The 20311-nt window shown below is 42.9% G+C and overlaps 2 protein-coding genes across 4 annotated transcripts; one reads left to right on the forward strand and one right to left on the reverse strand.

Annotated features, from left to right (window-relative positions):
* Positions 1-1072: 1072 nt before the first annotated feature.
* TTC4 (tetratricopeptide repeat domain 4) lies at positions 1073-11688 on the forward strand. Of its 2 annotated transcripts, XM_063138549.1 has the most exons (10): positions 1073-1221; positions 3575-3692; positions 4255-4416; positions 6282-6359; positions 7606-7730; positions 7838-7924; positions 8030-8244; positions 9223-9304; positions 10482-10564; positions 11333-11688. In XM_063138549.1, the coding sequence occupies exons 1-10, from the start codon at positions 1114-1116 to the stop codon at positions 11433-11435; spliced, it is 1161 nt and encodes a 386-aa protein (XP_062994619.1). In that variant the 5' UTR covers positions 1073-1113; the 3' UTR covers positions 11436-11688. The 2 variants fall into 2 exon arrangements, with proteins under 2 accessions (XP_062994619.1, XP_062994628.1); XM_063138558.1 differs by lacking the exon at positions 4255-4416.
* Positions 11689-11760: 72 nt separating this feature from the next.
* Positions 11761-18404, reverse strand: LOC134406907 (transmembrane protein 205-like). 2 transcript variants are annotated; one of them, XM_063138578.1, is made up of 4 exons: positions 18335-18404; positions 15475-15646; positions 14107-14270; positions 11761-13630 (listed from the first exon to the last, which is right to left on the reverse strand). In XM_063138578.1, the coding sequence occupies exons 2-4, from the start codon at positions 15572-15574 to the stop codon at positions 13331-13333; spliced, it is 564 nt and encodes a 187-aa protein (XP_062994648.1). In that variant the 5' UTR covers positions 15575-15646; positions 18335-18404; the 3' UTR covers positions 11761-13330. The 2 variants fall into 2 exon arrangements, with proteins under 2 accessions (XP_062994648.1, XP_062994641.1); XM_063138571.1 differs by lacking the exon at positions 18335-18404 and adding an exon at positions 15903-15991.
* Between the last annotated feature and the right edge of the window lie 1907 nt (positions 18405-20311).

Here is a 20311-nt window from a genome sequence, read left to right on the forward strand (position 1 = left end):
AATCACTGATTCACCAACTACCTGGATAATAAATAGCACTGGTTTCCTACAGAATTGGCTTGCTAGAGCAACTTTACAAAGGGCTTTTTTGCACCAAACATCATCAAGGCATGCCCCAGCCACCGTACAACAATCCTGCAAGTCTCTTTTAAATGCTGATAGTCTTGCTATAGAGAGGACAGATGCACTTCTTCCCTCTTTTCTAGGTTGATACACACAGATACAAAAAATGTGGAGGACAATTTTAAAAAACTAAAACACAAGAGGCAGATCATGTTACTGTGGTTTGTCACATTTTAAAAATCTGTATGTGGCTGGTTGAGCTTTAGAGCAAGTGCCCAGAACCTGAGGAATTATAAAAATAATAATCACAAATTTTGATGGCATAGCAAGGGAAATGTTTTGCTTATCCCTATCCACAGGTGGCACATAGAGTGTCCAATAGGTAACCATCAGAGATTGCACATTAATTAAAAGATAATAGGATGAGGAGAGAATGGCAACACGCCTGTCGGGTGGATGTTGCACACCTGGGCATAAGGGTATGGATTGGCTGAGTGGGTCTTGGAAAACAGAACAGAATTTCAATTCTAGAAAATTTTATATACCACCCATCTCCAACCTAGTGCCCTCCAAATGTTTACCTACAACTTCCAGCATCTCCAGCCACCTGACTGAGTGTTGTAGTCCACACATCCTGAAGGCACCACGTTGGGGAAGGCTGGTATAAACAAATGTTAACCTGCGCAATCCTATACATGGCTACTCAGAAGTCTCAGTTCAATGCGGCTCATTCCCAGGTAAACTGGCATAGGGCTGACATCTAAGGGTACAACCCAATGTATGCTTGAACAGGGGGAAAAAAGGCCTACAACTCCCAGCATTCCCTAATCAGCCGTGTTGGCGGGGGAATGCTGGGAGTTGTAGGACTTTTCCCCCCTGTCTAAACATGCATAGAATTGCGCCCTACGAATACCTTTGGTTTACTACGGGATCGCCATCGTCAGCCCAGGTAGACAGCGTTCGCCTCCCGTATCTCGGCGCTTTGGGACCCGGCGGGGCCGCCTCCGGAAGGGCGGAGCGACCGAGGCTGGGCCTGGGAGGGAGTTCCAGATGGCGGAGACTGCGGACGGCGATGAGGCGGACTTGGACGCCTTCCTGGAGAAATTCCGGGGGGCCCAGCGCTACGAGGGGGCCCTCAGCCCGACGAACTGGGAGCAGGTACGACTCGAGGGCTGCGGGAGCGGGGGTCGCCGGCGACGGGAGGCTCTTCCCCTTGGAGCCCCGCGAGAGGCTCGCCCAGCGATGGAAGAGGGAAACGCATGGCGGGCAGCATGACCCAGACCTGCGAGTGTGACGCTTGCTTCATGAGTGCAGGGTCGCAGCTATAGCACTGATCTGAGCCAAGAAGTTTGCTGTTCGTTTCTTCCTTGCAGTATAGTGTTCTTCCTTCAGGGTGGCATACCTCGTCGTTCCTCTTTTTAATCTATCTCTACAAACAGCCCTGTGAGGTAGGCTGAAGGATAAGGACGGTTTTAAAGTCACCCGGTAAGCGTTGTGGCTCAGTGAGGATTTGAACCCATCTCCCTGGTCTCTGGCCACCGTACCACTCTAGCTGTCAGGATAACTACTACTTCGCAGCTGTCCTCCCACTCTCCGCGATTGATAATATTGACCTGCCTTGTAGGGTTTTTTATAGGCATTACTAGTATGTCTGAAGCATGTTTAACACTTTATCAGTGTAATCCTGTGCATGTCTACTTGGCAGTAGGTCCCATTGAGTTCAATTGGCCGGTACACCACCCTGAGATCTTATTGAAATAGGGCAGGATATAAATGTTTTAAATAAATAAATAATACTACCAGGTATATGTGGCATGTATTGGATTGCATTTTAAAGCTTTTTACAAATGCTAAGTGTAAATACTATTAATTTGAGCCAAAGTTGGACCCTGGAATCTAAAACTTCAAGGCATAGGAAGGAAGGAAGAGTAAATGTGAGATTACCTCAGAGTGTGTGCATAGTACCTTGCCTTCATGGTTAATATAACCAGTCATCTCTCACATACCTGGAATAGGGAGCAAGGTTTCTAGAGTAAAATATATGATTGGTTTCTAGGCAGTTTTTTCTGGCCTAGGTCATTTTAGCACTGGGCAATGAACATTTGTCCCCCAACTGTGCATTATTACAGTTTGGCCTGGTTCAGATAACATGCTAAACCACGCTGCTTAACCACAAAATGGTTAATGGAATGCATTCCGTTAACCATTTTGTGGTTAAGCACCATGTTGTCTGAACCAGGCCTTTCTTTTTACTATTTAAAATAATCTATTTTAGGTATAGCATCCATTCTTTCGTTATGTGTATACTGAATTTGTCTGTTACACTAGGACTTCTCTGCCATCTTTTCCAGTTCCGTGGGCACAACGCTGCTTTTACTCATTTGGAAATTGAAACAAACAACCTGATAGTCTGTAGTGCATGTTGACATTCTAACCAGATGAGAGATGTTGTGACAAAATGCTGGGTTGTGTCTAAATTTTTAGGGTCAAAAATTCTTTGGAGGGATTTGATAAATAGGCCTTATGGAAGTGATTCTCTCAATAGGTTTGCTTGCAACATGTCTATGAACCCCCAATCTTATTTTCCCCATGCACATTTACTATGACAATCCTGGGAAATGTATATGAATGGAATAGAAGGCAAGTGGATCAAAGAAGGTTGTAGCTGTGGGAAACAGTAGACTGCTTATCAGAGTCTTGTAGTTTAAAGATAAAGATATTTCAGATTGAATAGTCTAAAATCTCTGCCACCTTCTTGGCTGCTTAATATTGGCTTTGATCAGAAATCTCACTTTCCATGTAAATTGAATTAAAAGGATGGAAAAATTACACTTTGCTGAAATTAGCAATCAAAATGATGGCTAAAGTACATTGTAAAGTGTTAGGAGAAGCAGGCCAAATGAAAGATTGGTTCTCTTGTTACATTTCTACCATTTTTAAAATCTGATTCATGTTTTAAAGGCAGCAAATTGGGAAAAGTAAGTCAGAAACAGCTATAAGTGAACTTGATTATGTGCCATCCTGAACAGATCCCACCCCCGTGCGCCCACACGCCACTATTGGGAGAGGGGGATTTCATATGAGACTGGAGGGGGACTAGTGTTTGCATGGGATTTTTTCTGTTTTGAAAGTTTAATATATTATGTGTATGTATCTGTCTGTCTGTATAAATGAAGACTGGCAGGTAAGGATAAAGAAATTTGATAGAATTGCATGATGGATGTGCCAATGTCTGTACTATTACAGTTTTGCTTTTGTTTTGTGCTAAGGAAATAGTTGGTTTGTCTTGTCCTAATAGTGAAGCGAGTAAGCTAAAAACTTATGAATAAGTGAAGGCATTTTAAAAAATCATATTTGCAAATACATTCATGGGGCAGGAGAGTAAGATCTTCTGTTAAGTATCTGTTAGGTATCTGAAATAAAGGGTATATTTCCAAAGACATGTGGTGGTTTTGAACTCTTTCTTTTCTTTTCAACCTTGGTAACTTGGAGTGTCTGTATTTATTGACAGGAATTTGACCAGATTCCAATGTTCATGAAGAAAGCCCCCTCTGAAATAGATCCTAAGCAGAATCCTGACTTAGCATGCCTTCAGTCTATCATTTTTGATGAAGAGCAAACTCTTGAAGGTACTTTTCGTCATCTCTGCTAACATGTTGTAACCGTTACAATTAATAGAATTGGCAGGACTCTAAGGGAATCTCTGACTTGGTTCACATGATCACCATAGTCAACCGTGGCTTAGTTAAACTACAATGAGCTGTGGCATCCGTGAGGCTAGATTGCCTATTCAAATCCTGAGCACAGCTTGTTGTGTTGTCCATACCCATGAGGCATAGCTTGTTGGAAGGGGAAACAGCCCTCCAATAACCCATGGCCTTCTGTATGGTTATTGGAGGGTTGTTTCCCCCTCCAACAAGCCATGTCACCCAGGTTCGGATGACACGGCAAACCATGGCAACTCCTTCCCTGGGTTGAATATTCAAAATGACTGCTGGCACATGCTGCAACCCATTGTGGCTTAAATCAACCACACTCTGCTGCAGTGATCATGCAGACTGGCTGTTGGGGGCAACTTGCCATCTTTGGATGGTTATTCGCTTTTAAAGGAGTGAAGTAGATAGGTTGAGGAACCACATAATGATTGTCTTTCTACTGTTGTGATGTCTGACTGTTATTATTTTTCACCAGAACAAGCCAAGACTTATAAGAACGAGGGCAATGATTATTTCAAGGAAAAGGATTATAAGAAGGCTGTGATATCATATACCGAAGGGCTAAAAAAGAAATGTAGTGACCTAGAATTGAACACGGTGCTTCATACAAACAGAGCTGCAGCTCAGTTTTATTTAGGTAATGTACTATATTTGAAGTTGTACTTAGTCAACATTCCATATAACCAAAAGATATCAAGATGTTGGATCCCCCCCTTATATGTTCCAGGTGTCATGAACTTGATTTTAAAACAAACAAGTAGTCTTTGGCTCTTAAATTTTAGATCCATATCCATGTTAAATCAGTTTATCCGCGATGAGTAAGCAAAGGCAAATCAGGAGAATTGTACAGCTACATCTTTGTCTGTAAAATGAGAATATTATGGCCTACATTACAAGGCTTTTTTAAGGTAAATGAGATGAGGACTATCTTTTTTAAAAAATCCATTTAAAAGTACTCTGAAAAATGCTATGGTATTGATAATAATTTACTCCAACTCCTTACACTTCAGGAAAATTCTAGTTTAATGGTACACCCACCCCTGAAAATGCATAGAGCTGAAAACTACTTGAGTGTTGCCCTTATCAATGCTGACAGCAAAGAGCATTGCAGAGGTGCAAGACCACAATCTGGCAGTCAGGCTGAACGGTAGCATATTTGGGGTCATGTTCTCAGAGTCAAACCAGACATTATGTTAATTGCATGAGGGCACAATCCTGTGCCTGTTTAGACAGAAAAAAAGCCTACCCAGGCCAGCATGGCTGGCTGGGACATGCTGGGAGTGGTAGGACTTTTTTCTGTCTCAAAAGGCATAGGATTGTGCTGTAAATGCATGATTTTTGTTACATAAATAGCAGCCCTGAGGAATACCAAGCAACCTCAGGACTGTGGGGCCAGGAAGAAGAAGCTTAACTATTCCTCATATTACAGTTCTGGCAAAAAAGTGCTCCCCTGAAGCTCCTATTTGCAGTGGGAAATGCCCATTGCAAATAGGAGTGATTTTTGTTGGGACTATTTCAGGGAAAGAAAGAAGTCTCCCGCCCTCTCCCCATGTTCCCAAGGTCAATCAGGTGTCCCGCTTGTGCTGCTTACCCAACAACAACCTGCATGTTAATTGCATTCACACAAGTAGCGTCTACTTTGGCCCTCAGTATGGATGCTTTATTGGCATGCATTGGTTTACATTACACTAGAAATTATTTCTAGTGTATTCTAAGAGCTGAGATTCAGTCTTCACTTCAGGCAGTCATGTCTCTCAAGCAATTAGTTACTCCATGGATGACTATCTGTGAGCTGTGTTGATGATGGTTTTCAGTAGGATAAAAAATCTTCAGTACGGTTTATTTTTGAGAGGTAGAGGACGGTGTTAAGAAAGCCAAGAAGTTTCTGCAACAAAGTCAGACATCTTAAAAAAAATGAGGACCCCTTCCCTTCACTAAAATATTAACTTAGGGTGCAATCGTGCATGTTTATACAGAAAAATGTCCTCTACAGCACTCCGCATTGCCGCCATGGCTGGCTGGGGAATGCTGGGAGTTTTAGGACCCTTTCTGTCTAAACATGCATAGGATTGTGTCCTTAGGAAGCATTAAAGGTAGTATTACTTGTGCTTGTTCACATGTTAAATCCTATGCTCACCTACCCGAGAGTAAATCTCACTGAATTCAGTGAGGTTTTCTTCTGAGTTGACCTATATAGGTTTGCACTGTTAGACAGTGTGGGGAGTCCCATACCATGTCTGATGCTCAGATATATTTAGAATGCAATCCTATGCATGGCTGGTTGGGGAATGCTGGGAGTTGTAAGGACTTTTTTCTGTCTAAACATCCATAGGATTGCACCCTAAATTAATATTTTCACATTTGACTCCCCAAACTATTTTTGCAGCAGTGTGGTCCTATTTTTCTTAAAGAGCAACTTGTCCCACAACCGTCCTGTGTAGATACAGCTTTTAAATGATCCAATGTAATGGTCCAAATTTTACAGGGTATGTTTTTCTTCAGGCAACTATCGCTCTGCTCTCAACGATGCCATCGCAGCAAGAAAACTAAAACCCAACCACCTCAAAGCAATAACAAGAGGTAAAACAGTCTACCACTATTTTCTTGAAGAATTGTAATATTGACTTCAAAGTAATGATGTAAGTCATGGCGGCGGCAGCAGCATTTTATCACAATAACGGCAAGAAATATTTTTATGCCTTGTTTAGCAGTGCAAAACAAGAGCCACCTTCACACTTAATGTTAAGTCCCTGTGGTTAGCATTATTTATTTATTTATTTATTTATTTATGAAGCAAACCATGGTGGGGTGGGGTGTCATGGGGAGGTGGAGAGTGACAGTGATGGCTAGTTAACCACCCTGGGTAACTACCTCTCTGCACTGATGTTAAGGGGTCCCGGAGTGGCTCACTATTTCGTTTGTCAGGTTCCCAGTAGTTAAAAACATCCATTTCACATGAAAACGTGGTGACCATAGAGTCAGCCGAGTGTCTGCCACTGCCGGTGACACTCTAGGCGTCGTAGCCAGACTCTGTGGTTGCCATCACATGTTTTCCTGATGCGAAGGTTGTTGGATAACTGGCACTGGCGGCATCCATGGGAAGCCAGGGGGCTAACTACGATGTCAGTCATGTGACAGGCACACACATCGTGTTTTTCTAAAAAAAAAAAATCCGCTTCGTAGTTCTCCTAATCACCTTCCCCCTAGTTGCATCTGAATAGGCCCGATGTGTTGATGGAAACTGTTTGAACGGTAAACCTCCGAAGTGCCCATGAAATATGAACTTAATACAAATTTAAAAAGTTGTGCCACCTTCTAATAAAGAGAAAGCAGACAAAACAGAAGCAGGGCACATTATTTGCAGTAGGCTAATGGCAAAAGAGACTGGAATTCAGGCTTCTGACTCTTTGATCAGTGCTTTAACCACCAATGAAAATGCCTACCGGTCCCATTGTTTCATTTCCTGGCATTATTTCTTTATTATTACATTTACATGCCACCTTTTTTCCTCTTGCAAGGAACTGAAGGTGGCTAACATGATCTTCCTCCAATTTTATCCTCACAACAACCCTATGAAAGAGGTTAGACTTCAGTGACTGGCCCAAAGTCACCCAGTGAGCTTCATAGATGAGTGGAGACTAGAACACAGATCTCTCACGTTCCAGTCCAGCACTCTAACCACTACACCACATTGGTTCCCGCTGCAGTTAAAGGCTAAAAATATTGATTAGCATAAGTGCACCTGCACATTATTTCTCTCCTTGAAGTCAGTTAAGCATATTGTTTGTTGTGGATATGCGTGCAAAGAAATTTATCTCTTTTCTAGGAGCACTGTGCCATTTAGAACTCAAACATTTCTTGGAAGCTATGACATGGTGTGAGGAGGGGCTGAGAATAGATCCAAAAGAGAAGACACTTCTGGAAACGAGAACCAAAGCAGATAGGCTAAAGGTTAGCAGGTGTGAAAAATGGAAAGCTGACAATAACTATAGTAGACTGAGATTAGTGGAACGTTAGGCTCATTCTCACAGTTATGGTTGCTTTATTGATCTTTTAAGCGTACTGAAGAACGAGATTTGAGAAAAGCAAAATTGCAGGAGAAGAGGGAACAGTCTCAGAAGGACGCCTTACTCAAAGCAATCAAGGTAGATATTTTCTTTTGTGGAAAAAAATGTTCTATAAAACTTTAAATGTATTAAAATGTATTTTGGATCTTTGCTCAAGTGGGATGTTTCCTTTTTCTGATGTAGGATCGAAATATCAAATTGTCTCCGGCCTCTTCTAAAGAGGACACCGCGGTATCAGAAGGCTTTGCTGAGATGTCTTTAGATGGACTTGGCCCAGAAAGCGCTGTGAATGCCAAAGTCTGTCTAGATGAGAATGCCAGTCTTACTTGGCCAGTGCTGTTCCTGTACCCTGAGCATGGGCAAACTGACTTCATCTCTGCTTTTCATGAAGGATCCAGGTGAATTTTTAAAGCTTAATATAAATGCAAAATAACATCATTTGGAAGGCAGGAGGCTGCAGGCCCAGTTCACATGATTCTTTTGCCGTGTTTTCCAGTACTTTAGTAAGACTGAAGGCACATAGCGGTAGTGAGATCATGCCTACCTATGTTCAAGTAATTTCTGAACATTCCAGAGTACAATGGCACAGAATAGCAATTTCAGAGAGCAATTCTGTGGTCTCTGGATGGACCTCCCAGGGACTGTAGGTTCATTCAGATTCCCCCTTGCAAGTTTGGAGACAGTGCTCAGACCTCGGAAGGGAGAGTCAAGAGATCCGGCCTCCCTCTACCACCCTTTCGCAGCTGGAGTTGAAAGAATTGCACCAGTTGCCCTCAGAGGTCAGAAAAGTGACCTTGGAGAAGGACAGGGGTCATTCCAGTAGGCGGGGAGGGGAGGGGAGGGGAGAGGCCAGGGTACGACTCATCCTACTTCCTTTTTGCCCTCTTCACCATCAGAGTTCTGATGATGGAGGAGCAATGGTAGCAGATTCTCCTGCCACACAAGAGGCATTCAAGAGGCAGCTGGACTACCACCTGTCAGGGATGCTTTAGGGTGGATTCCTGCATTGAGCAGGGGGTTGGACTCGATGGCCTTGTAGGCCCCTTCCAACTCTGCTATTCTATGATTCTAAAAGGCAGACCTCTGTCTTCATGAGTGTCTTCATGAGTGGAGAGGGAGTTCTTCGAAATCCTCTGGGTCCTGGAACACCCTTCCAGGGACCATAAGACTATGATCTTAATCTCAAATAAAAGAGAATGGATTTATGATCTTCCTCTACATGTGCCTATTATATCAAAGCATTGAAGAATTAATATAAATACATTGATAAGCATTTAATTTATGAAGCAATGTTTCTTTGAATTACAAAAGCAGTAGCTGAACAATTGTGCACTATTAATGTCTAGGAGAACAACAGGATACATCTTGTATTTCAGATTTATTGATCATTTAACGGTCATGTTTGAAGAGCTACCTCCATGGGATGTAGAAAGAAAGTATCTTCCCAGTGAGCTAGAGGTAGGAAAATGCACCTGGTATTCCCCCCCCTCCCCCATGGATATTCTAGTAATTAGCCTTACTAAACTATATACAGTTTAGAGCACTTTTAGATTAATTTTCTGTAGAGTTTACTGTTTATTTGTATGTGTTCATATTTATCATGTTGGGGGTTTTGTATGTGTGTTATCTGATTGCCTTCTACCTTGTTTAGTCTAGATTGAACCCTCTTGGGAAAGGATGTATTTAAATTCTATGTATATACTGTGTAAGTCACATTGCAGGCACTTAAGAAATAAAGAAATAAGCAGTAGTAATATGAACTCTCGCTCAGTTTAGTATCAGGGCTTTCAGGGCAGTTCATATTACAAGCAATTCTTAAAAGATTAGCCAAGGCGATGAACAGAATCTTTCTAGAAACTTCCAGCCTCCTTATCATTGTATTTCCCATGTATTATAAAAATTGGCCTTCGAAGGAACTACTCCAGAAAGCAATCTTGACTCTGATGTATTGCAGTGGAACAGTCTGAGGAAATAAACAGAACTCCCCGTGAGATGAATTTGGTTGTTGTTTTTAGTTGTTCCCAGGCTATGTTTGTCATTCACTGAAATAGGAAGAAGTGTAATGTGCTGTTGGGAAGACTTTATATTAGAAAACCATCTATAATTGACCTTTTAGCAGTAGACTTTTGATGAGAGGCATGCTTCAGGGAGAGGTGTCCACATCCTGTTATTGGGAAAGAGTGTTCTCTGTACCTAATATATTTCAACAACAGGGCATGCTTCACACTTCAGACTTTTCCTTTAAGATGGAGACTTTTTTTCAACATAATCTCTTATCAGAGGCTTTTATACAACCACCACCAGTCTGTCCATTTAATTCCAGACTCCCAAAACTAACCCAAATAAATGATAGTGGCAAACCAAAGCAGCTAAAAGATGAGTAGTTGTTTGGTAGTGTCTCAGATGCTCTGCTGTTTGACCTGCACAAATGTGTTAGGGCACAATACTATGCATATTTAGACAGGAAAGAGCTCTACAATTCACAGTATGCCCCAGCCAGTCATTCTGACTAGGGTATGCTGGAAGTTGTAGGAGTTTTTTGCTGTCTAAACATGCATAGGATAGCCCCCTTAGGAAGAATTAAGTATTGCTTGTTCACATGTTGAAATATTGTTTCTCTCATTAAATTGCACAGCTTTATTTCGAGGATGAAGAAAGAGCAGAGATATACCAGATAGACACAGAAACCACATTGTTAAAAGCGCTGCAGCACCAAAGGTGAGATGCTGAACTAGGGGCGACACATTATTAATCTTTCTCATCAAAACAACAAGCATGTAATGATGAAAGAATAAGATTCACTCTTAAAAGGACTGGTTTAAGACTGGTTTTTCTGTATAAAAGTAATCTAACACATTCATCACTGCCATTCAACAGATCCTGCTGTTAATAAGCATTTCAGGGGAATACAGTAATCTTATACAGACACACCCCTTCTAAAAAGTAAAGAAATGGAGCAAAACTGCCCATACTTGGAAAAGCTTCTAATATCAGTGAACATCAGCTCCGGCTTAGCTCATGTATTTTACTAGCCCTGTCATGGTAGGCCCAGTCCTGCACATGGCAGTTCCTGAAATGGTATGGCAAAACATAGTCACTGCACTTACAAGGCAGTGTAGTCCATCTGCTTAACTGTTGAAAATCAGATACTAAATTTTAAAAAAACAACTTAGTGCAAATCCCTGAACTTCTAGAATGTTGTGGACCACAATGAGGACATCTTTTCCCACTGAGCTGGCTTATTAGTTTGTTTCAACAGTTAGAGTATCTTGTTCGTACTTCTATTCGTAGGTTGAAAATCTAACCTAAAATTATAGTAGTGTGTTCCAACTGAGTGGGAGGGGGCAGGCAGCAGAAATAGGAAAATGATTGTGGTGCAACAAGTGTACATGCACAAACAAAAGCTGGTAAGTTTTCCAGAATGTTGTTAAATCTGGGGAGCCAAGCCTAAAGGGTCTTAAATTTAAATTCTTAAATGTTTTGCAGGTATTTTGTAAAAGCTGGAACTCCCACCTTTTTGGTTTTGGTGAAACTTGCTCCTTTTTCTAAAAACTACTTCTTTGGGAAGAAAGTTCACCAACTAAAGTGAATAATCATGAACTCTTGGAAAGACTGGAAGCTTTTGTACATATTTTCTTTTACTCCAATCAAGATAACAACTTATCAGAACTTTGTCCTGCTAGTCCTGGCATATGCAAACTTACTCCGCTGAAAAGGAATGAGCTATCTGCAGAATTAGCATTGACATTTTTATTTAAATTTCCTCTTGTATTACATAATCATTTGGGTGAATAAGCCTTCGTATTCACCTTTTCTTACAAATAAAGGCATAGAACAAAACTGAGCGTTTTCCATCTTGATGGTTAAAATATAAAACACAGATTTGTTTGAGACTGGCAGATTCTTGGCCTGAAGATCAAGTTAGTTCCCAAAGTACACAAGTTGCTATAAAGTGTTAATTTCATTGAGACTTATTATTAAAACATTTGTATATCACTGGGATCTCAGCGCGGTGTACAGATAAAATCAGAACAATGTAAAACTTCCACTTGAAGACCAACTGGGGCAATGAACTATGATACATGCCATAAATTCATCATATTTGGGTTTTGGGGAACACCTGCTCCACTTCTATCCAAAGCTACAGCTGGAGCTAACAGTTCTGGGTTAAAAAGGTTTGGGATGTGTGTGTTCCCCTAGTTGCCTGCCCTCCTGTTCTTACTGTCCAGCAGCTTCATGCAGATCAAAAGATCAGATTGTCTGTCTGCTTGCAACAGCAGCAGAGATTAAAGCATGGCTGTAGTTTTTTCACTACTGTCTTGTGCTCTTCAACAAAGGAATGTGGAGCTCTTTGTTGAGAGCTTTGCCGTTTTACTGGCTTTTTGCTGTGCTCAGATCAAACTAACCTATGGGGGTAGAGAACTATTTTTTTTAAAAAAGGTGTGCAGTCCAGCACATTTAATATGTTCTGAATTAAAATATAATTTTTGGAAGTGCATTTCTTATGTCTACTCCGTGGCTTCATTTTGTGACTTCAGCCCCATCTCCCTCCCTGCTATAATTGCAAACCAACCTGATTCTTGAGCATGGGTGCAGAAACTCCAGGCTGGCGTCCCAATCTGGTTTGCCTGGGGGGCCAAACTCGCCTTTGGGGTTCCCCAGATGGCCACATGCCCTTTTCCCCAATCATCTGATGGTTTCCTGGCGTTTGTATTGTTTCCCTCCCATTCTAAAAGGGTGAAAAGCCTCTTTTAAGTCTTAGTTACTGTAGTAGAGCTTTAAGCTAAAGTAAGCTGGTAAGTTTTGGCTTCAGCCCTTATACCTTTGGCCCCATTCACCACTGGAATGCAACCCTTGAGATCTTCGGAATGGAATTTGGCCCCTGGCCAGAACCAGGTTCTGCATTCCTGAACTAGAGTCACAATATATCAAATATGAATCTTCAGACTCTACCAATGCCAAGACTCCATACTTCTGTATAGCTTGATTTTTGAAGTGTTTTACAAGACCAGCAGGTTTTTAGACTTGGTAATTTTTGCAGCATTAGTTGAGTTTCTCTGATACTACAGACATCTTCATGGTGGCAGCATGGATGCATGTTGCCTACCCTGACTTAGGAAGTTAAAAAGCAAAACAAGATTGGCACTTGATGGGAGTAAATATTTTGGTAGTAGTAAATTGTTCTAGGTACATCAACCTCTCAAAACTGTCTGACCAAATAGTCTTCTCAATATTTATGTTCTGAGAGGAGCTCAGAGGTCTGAAAAGTCAAGCTAGTGCATTGACCACTAGCCCAATAATTGCTCAAGAGATTTTCTGGCATGCAAAATAGGTAACATGGGGACTCAACAGCCTGTGAGTCTTCTGTGGGAGACAGCTCCAGAGCAGCTCACAGCATGGCTTCAACCAGTCATTGTAGTCTATATTTTCTCAAACATGCCAATGCAAAGCCTGAGTTATCGCTTGGGTTATTTACCCTTGTGATTATAGTGCTGATAGGTGAGCAGCCATATAGTAGAGACTCAAGCCATTGCATGCAATGCAGCACAGGTTGCAAAAGGAAGAGAAGCCGTGGTAGATGCTCAGTCTGTTTGTCAGCTCCTTGTAACTAGAATCCAATTGACGCAGCCGTATAAAGGACTTGTTTGAGAACAACCCAACATCCCCTCCTAAGCCATAACTTTGCTCAATCAGATGCATTTCAGCCATAATGTCCGAAGTCACTTGCCCAAACCACTGAGCATTTAGAGCGGCCACTGTGACGCAAATGAAGAAGACTGTAATCTGGAAAGGAAAGACAGTTATGCTGGGAACTGCTATTGTTAGGGGATATAAATCGATACGTGCTGCACTCTTCACTCAAGAATCTTATTTGGGTTCATGGCTGGCATAAGTCTCTGAACCACTTAAGCAACTGCCAATGGCCCCAGAAGTGCAAATGAGCTACAAAAGCAAGCTTTGTACTTTCAAATCTGGGTTAACACAGATTATGTTTCCGTGCAAGGGGAATCATCCAAGGGAAATTAATCATTCTTTGCTAACCTGAAACTTCAGCTGGTGTGGGTCCTATCCCTAACACCAGTCATGGTAGTGATGGGAAGTCACTGAAAGTTCCTTGCGTAGACCCAGAAAGTCCTGGTGCTGAGTCTCAATGGCTTCTCAACTAACCACTTCTCTGTAAGGCACGCATGCCATCATGGGGGCTGTATCACAAAGATGTACAGCATTATTGGATGTTTTTTAAAGGGAGTACCTATTACCTGCATGGTTTCTTCCTCGTTCAGAAGCTCGCTGGGATGACACATAGCAAATATCGTCAGGTTGATGAAAGCACAAGCTGAGCCAATGTGGAAGTAATAGGGGAAGAGGAAACTCTGAATGAATCTGAATGTGTGTCGTGAGAGATTATTGCCCATCGCAAAACCTGCAAGTGCACAAAGGAATCGGGAATAAGTTATTCCAATGACCCATCACATGTCTAATATATATATATATATATATATATATATATATATATATATATATAAATGAATGACACGTTCTAATAATATTTAATTCTGGGTACAATATATGACACATTCTAATAATATTTAATCCTGGGTACAAAATAATCAGGAAAATGAAATTTTGGCTCATCTCTTCTTACTGCAGAACTGAGATTCTTTTAGTTGTTGTTTTTAGAGAACAAACAAAGGATTTCCATTCTTTGTGGCTCCTACCTAGAATCATAGAATAGTAGAGATGGAAGGGGCCTATAAGGCCATCAAGTCCAACCCCCTGCTCAATGCAGGAATCCACCTTAAAGCATACCTAACAGGTGGTTGTGTAGCTGCCTCTTGAAGGCCTCTAGTGTGGCCCACAACCTCCCTAGGTAATTGGTTCCATTGTTGTACTGCACTAACAGGACGTTTTTCCTGATGTCCAGCCGGAATCTGGCTTCCTGTAACTTGAGCCCATTATTCCATGTCCTGCACTCTGAGATGATCAAGAAGAGATCCTGGCCCTCATCTGTGTGACAACTTTCAAGTATTTGAAGAGTGCTATCATGCCTCCCCTCAATCTTCTTTTCTCCATGCTAAATCTTCACATGATCAGGTCCTCTCTGGAACCCAGAAAAATAAACTCACCAATCCAGAATTTAACTCTCTGTAATCCACTGTGCTATTATCCTTGTTTGCCCAACCTACATACATACAGCCAAGCTATAGGCCCAGAGGGGTTTCCCTCTGAGTATTCTGAATCCATGGTCGTACATCTGTAGCAGTGTGGTGTACTGGCTAAAGTGTTAGACTGGGAGTCGGGAGATCCGGGTTATAGTCCCCACTATAGTCCCCACCATGGAAACCCACTGGGTGACTTTGGACCAGTCACAGACTCTCAGGCCAACCTACCTCACAGGGTTATTGTCGTGAGGATAAAATGGAGAGGAGGAAGATTATGTATGCCACCTTGGGTTCCTTGGAGGAAAAAAAGCCAGGATATCAACGCAATAATAAATAAAATAAAACCCTTTTCTCCAAACATGCTGAATTTCTTCCAGTTCATAATAACGAATGAAACCACTATAATTAATTCAATCTTTGAGCCTGTGTGTGCAGGAAATGGATTATTGAACAGATCCAACCTACTGGATATAAAAGTGACCCATATCTGCATTCCCCAGAAAGTCGAAAGGAAAACCAGGTGGAGCACTTTCACTAAGGTTGAGGGGTCAGCATCTGTGGGCATCGTACTTCAAGCCAGGTAGTCACTTGCAGCAGTTGTGGTCAAACTTCCCCTTGGGAGCCTCTATTATTTCACCTGTTCAGAGACACCAAGAGGCAAACAGAAAATTGTTTTAGCTTCAGTATTCAATGTATTAAAGAAAAGTCCTCCCCAGAATTACAGTATGATTGCTGTAAATGATTAATAATAACAAATTAGTAACAACACAATATATCACCAACAGCAACAATACAATTTTTCTTAGAAGTATGCATTTCCTACGGAGCTGCAAATCCCTTGTTGGATGCTGTGAAGGAATTAAATTAAAACAGATCAGCTAATAATACTTAACAAAATTCAGGTTCAGGGCTCCCAAGAGATACCCATTCGGAGCCATCTGTGAACAGCAGCACTCCTAACCTCCCTTCTGAGTGGATTGATAAAAAAATAAAGATGGTTAGGTTGACTCACCATATGCCACCATAAAACCAGGTTCAACTTTTAGAGGCTTCAGTCAACATCTGGAACCATTAACATTGCAATGGGATGTGAGTTGCATACTTAGGACTTACATACAGAGATTTTTGCAGCATTTATTCCCATAGAAATCAAATTATAGCTGAGGGCAGCTTAGTCAAGGCTGGGGGATGTAGGATCACATCTATCTATAACTAATATAGCCTCTATCTCATTGGATTGAAGCTACAATGGCCCCTTCAGCCATCACAAAATAACTGCAAGAACTAGGCTGGGGAATGATGGCTAATTGTGGCTTTTCATTCTGGGTGCACAAGATGAAACACCCATGTGTGACTGTCACCCATGTGGTTAACACATGGATTTCTACAGAGAAGTACCTTCCATGGAGGCAATATTGTAACACTGTGGGCCCAACTGGCATAATGGAGCTCTTATTATGGGCCATCGCAGGTGCCCAATCCCACCACTGCTAACTAGAAAGCCACACAGGAATAAAAATAATAGAAGCATTCAACAAATGCCTTGCAAATGCCCTGCAGCCAACTTATCCCACCCCCTTAAAAGCAGTGACCAAAAGCACACCCTTCTGTTAAAGACTTCCAGGTGAAGAACCTACAAGTGTGGATCATTACTGCCAGTTGCTTAACAAAACGGGTAATAATCACCCCACCTCCAATAGCAAAAGAAAGGAGATTGCAGTAACATGCCCCTTGCAAAAAGGAAATGCTTTCTGCCAGTGAAATGAAGCAGCAAAGTATTTCCCCCAGGGCAATCAATGCGTCCTGATCTGAACAGAATGCAGCATATGTAAGGAAAGCAAGCAAGGGTTCATTCAGTGGCAGTTTTTCCACAAGGCAGGCAATTTAGTAGCAAACACACTCTTTTATTCTGGATAAATTAATCCAGAATGAATGACTGTGTTTGGTTCTGTACTACTACTACAGATCCAAGTGCATTCCAACCTTATTCCTTGTATAAATGTGGATTGAAAGAATAGGAAAATGTTGCATCTCTTAGCCTGTAGTCCTATACCCACTTATCAGGGCATAAGCCTCATTGAAATCAATGGGACTTCTGGGTAGACATACAGAGAATTGCACAGTTAATCTCTTTAGGATAGGTGTGCCCTATTTGAAAGTCGTGGGCCAGATCTACACCAAGCAGGATATAGCACTATGAAAGCAGTATCTAAGAGGAAGGAGCAACACCAAGCAGGTTAAAGCACTATGAAAGCAGTACGTGGTATGCATCACAGGCTCCAACAGTTGTCAGTGCACTTCAATACCGCGATAAAGCAGTCGTGTGGCTCCTGCCTCTTATATACTGCTTTCATAGTGCTATATTCTGCTTGGTGTAGATCTGGCCGTAGATGCTTAAAAGGGGAGCAGGGCCAAGGAGCGGAAGCAAAGCTATTTCAAAAGGGTTCACTGACTTGCAATTAAAGAAATATTAACTTCGAAACTTACACTTCCCCACCCGTTAGGAAATAGACTTTTTTGGTATCATTTGCGGTTTTTTCAGCGTGTCACTCAAGTTTACCTTCACCCGCCCACACTTTGCAGAATTTCAAAATTCCAGCAGCACGGTAGCTGTCCGATCAGATCCCAGGATAAGAAAATAATCACGAAGAGTCGGAAACGACTGAACGAATAAACAACAAAACCCTCTAAATAAGTAGATTCGAAAGAGAGAATACGGAAGAGGTACGAATTCAAATACGATGATGTACTATACCCTCCTCAAACGATCCATAGGCGTAACTGGAGAGCGTGCAAAGCAAGCATTTTCGCTGCAAACAGGCTGAAATATATTCCCGGACTGTAAAGAAGTGGGGGGGGGGGCGAGGTCCCCCTTGCGGCAGCAATGCAGCGTCAAACAGGAAGGGGGAAGGCGATGGGGAAATCCTCGAGGCGTTTCAAAGGAGCCAGAAACCCAAGCGAGGGGGGCGTGTCGCCAAGCGCTTCGGCGCAAAAGGAGCTCAACGGCTCGTTTTCGCGTGGGCTTTACTTGCTAAAAGGGAACTTCAGCACGTGTTCTCCGATCGTGGGAAGGTGGGGTGGGGGAAGGGATGCGTTCCCCCACCACCACCCGCGTGAAAGGGAGTTGCGCGCAATCCTGGAAAAAGGCGACGCTCCACGTGGCGCACAACATCGCGGCCGTCCAGCTGGAGCGAGGCTGCCCCCAGCTCGTGGTGCAGGGCTATTCGGGGCACAAGGGCGAGAGCATCCCGATGGGGCACGACCCTTGTGACCCGTCCCCATCGCATCTCCTTCGCGCCACGGGGCGGAGGCGATCCTGCTTTACCTGGCCGGCCTTCTGAGTTGGGCCGACGAACAGCTGCGGCTGCAGGTTTGGCTGTCCCGGCGGATCTCCCGAGTCCTCCTTTCCCACCCCGAGGCGGAGCCAGCGGGGGGTGGGGAGAGTCTCGGCTTCCGAGCCGCTCCTTTTGCCCCAGTTACCTTTTCCTGAACCCGAAGGGGGCTCGCGTCCCTCGCCACCACGGAAGCTCTTTTTGCAGGTGATTTGTGCAAGTTTTATCCTAACGCTGTAGGTGGATGAACCCAGAGAGAGAGAGAGAGAGAGAGAAATATCGGATCCCAAGTAACTGGACCGCCTGTCCTTGCTATTGGGGAAAGCGCAAACTTCTCGCTTGCACAGCAGGGCTGTCTGATGGGGGAAGAGTTCTGCGCAGCTGCACGGGCCGCCGGCCTTAAATCCAGCTTCACTGCCTGGTCTGATCAAAGCAAGCATATCAATCCTTTGGGATCCGATTTGGTTTAACTGGTGGTGGTGGTGGTTATCATTATCATCATCACCACCACCCTGGAGTGGCCACTTACATGCAGCCAATAAAACAAGACAAAACAAGCCCACATGCTTACAGCCTAAAAAGAAACGACACACGAGGAAAAAGGGATGGGGAGGGAAGAGGGGGGAAATTAAGTACTCTGACAGCTGTAAATTAGCCAACTTGCTTTCTCCAGCCCCAGAACACTTTGGGAGATCTTTTCAGGCGGACAAGTGCACTCACGTTGAGCAGAAGGAGTAACTAGCGAGGTAGTGTGCCCACAAAAGCAAGTACTAGCTAAAAAGAGCCAATAGTTATTTTGCGAGTCATGGTATGTACAACAAAGTGTGTACAGGTGGAGTGGCTTGTGTTAGGTGCTAGCATCTTCAGAAGAGATGCAGGTAGAAATATCAGCCTCTTTGGATGTCTTTACAAAACCAGCGTAGTGGCCATTGTCGTCGGGATGCAACGGGGAAAGGAAGGTCAATGAACTGTTAAGAGAACTGCCATGGGGCAGCACAATAAATCTCTGTGCAACTCTCCATGGCAGGGGTGGGGAAGGTTTTGCTGCCACCTTCTACAATGGCTATCATTCGTAGCCATGGGAAGCAAAATAAAGCCCTCTCCTCGTAGACACAGCTCTATTTGAGGGAGACAGTTCTGGGTTGAACGCCACCCTCCCACTTCCGACACCTATGGTGTCCCCACATGGAAACAGAACAATATTCAAGTAACACGTTCCTCTGGGATTCCTGTTTTAGGATCTCCATTTTACATGATTTCGCTGCAAATGTGTGTGCATGTAAGCAAGCTGAACACAACACATCTGCTTTCAAGTGAGCTTTGTCTGGGTGGCAAAAGAGGTAGCAAGGCAGATTTAGCTAAATTTATCATTGCTATATATTGGGGAGGGCACAGGGTCTTTTGTTATACTATCTGTTTCCAATGTGAGTATGGGATGATTCCATGTGATTTAGACACAGTACTTAGAACATAAGAAGAGCCATGCTGGATCAGACCAAGGGTCCATCTAGTCTAGCACTCTGTTCACACAGTGGCCAACCAGCCATCGGCCAGGGACCAACAAGCAGGACATGGTGCAACAGCACCCTCCCACCCATGTTCCCCAGCAACTGGTGCACACAGGCTTACTGCCTCAAATACTGGAGATAGAACACAACCATCAGGGCTAGTAGCCATTGATAGCCTTCGCCTCCAGGAATTTACCCAACCCCCTTTTAAAGCCATCCAGATTGGTGGTCACCACTACATTTTGTGGTAATGAGTTCCATAATTTAACTATGCACTGTGTGAAAATGTACTTCCTTTTATTTGTCCTGGATCTCCCACCAATCAGCTTCATGGGATGATACCTGGTTTTAGTATTTTGAGAGAGGGAGAAAAATGTCTCCCTATGCACATTCTCCATACCATGCATAATTTTGTACACCTCTATCATGTCTCCCCTTAGCCTCCTTTTTTCCAAGCTAAAC

Source organism: Elgaria multicarinata, chromosome 1 (assembly GCF_023053635.1).
Source record: "Elgaria multicarinata webbii isolate HBS135686 ecotype San Diego chromosome 1, rElgMul1.1.pri, whole genome shotgun sequence".
NCBI lineage: Eukaryota > Metazoa > Chordata > Lepidosauria > Squamata > Anguidae > Elgaria > Elgaria multicarinata.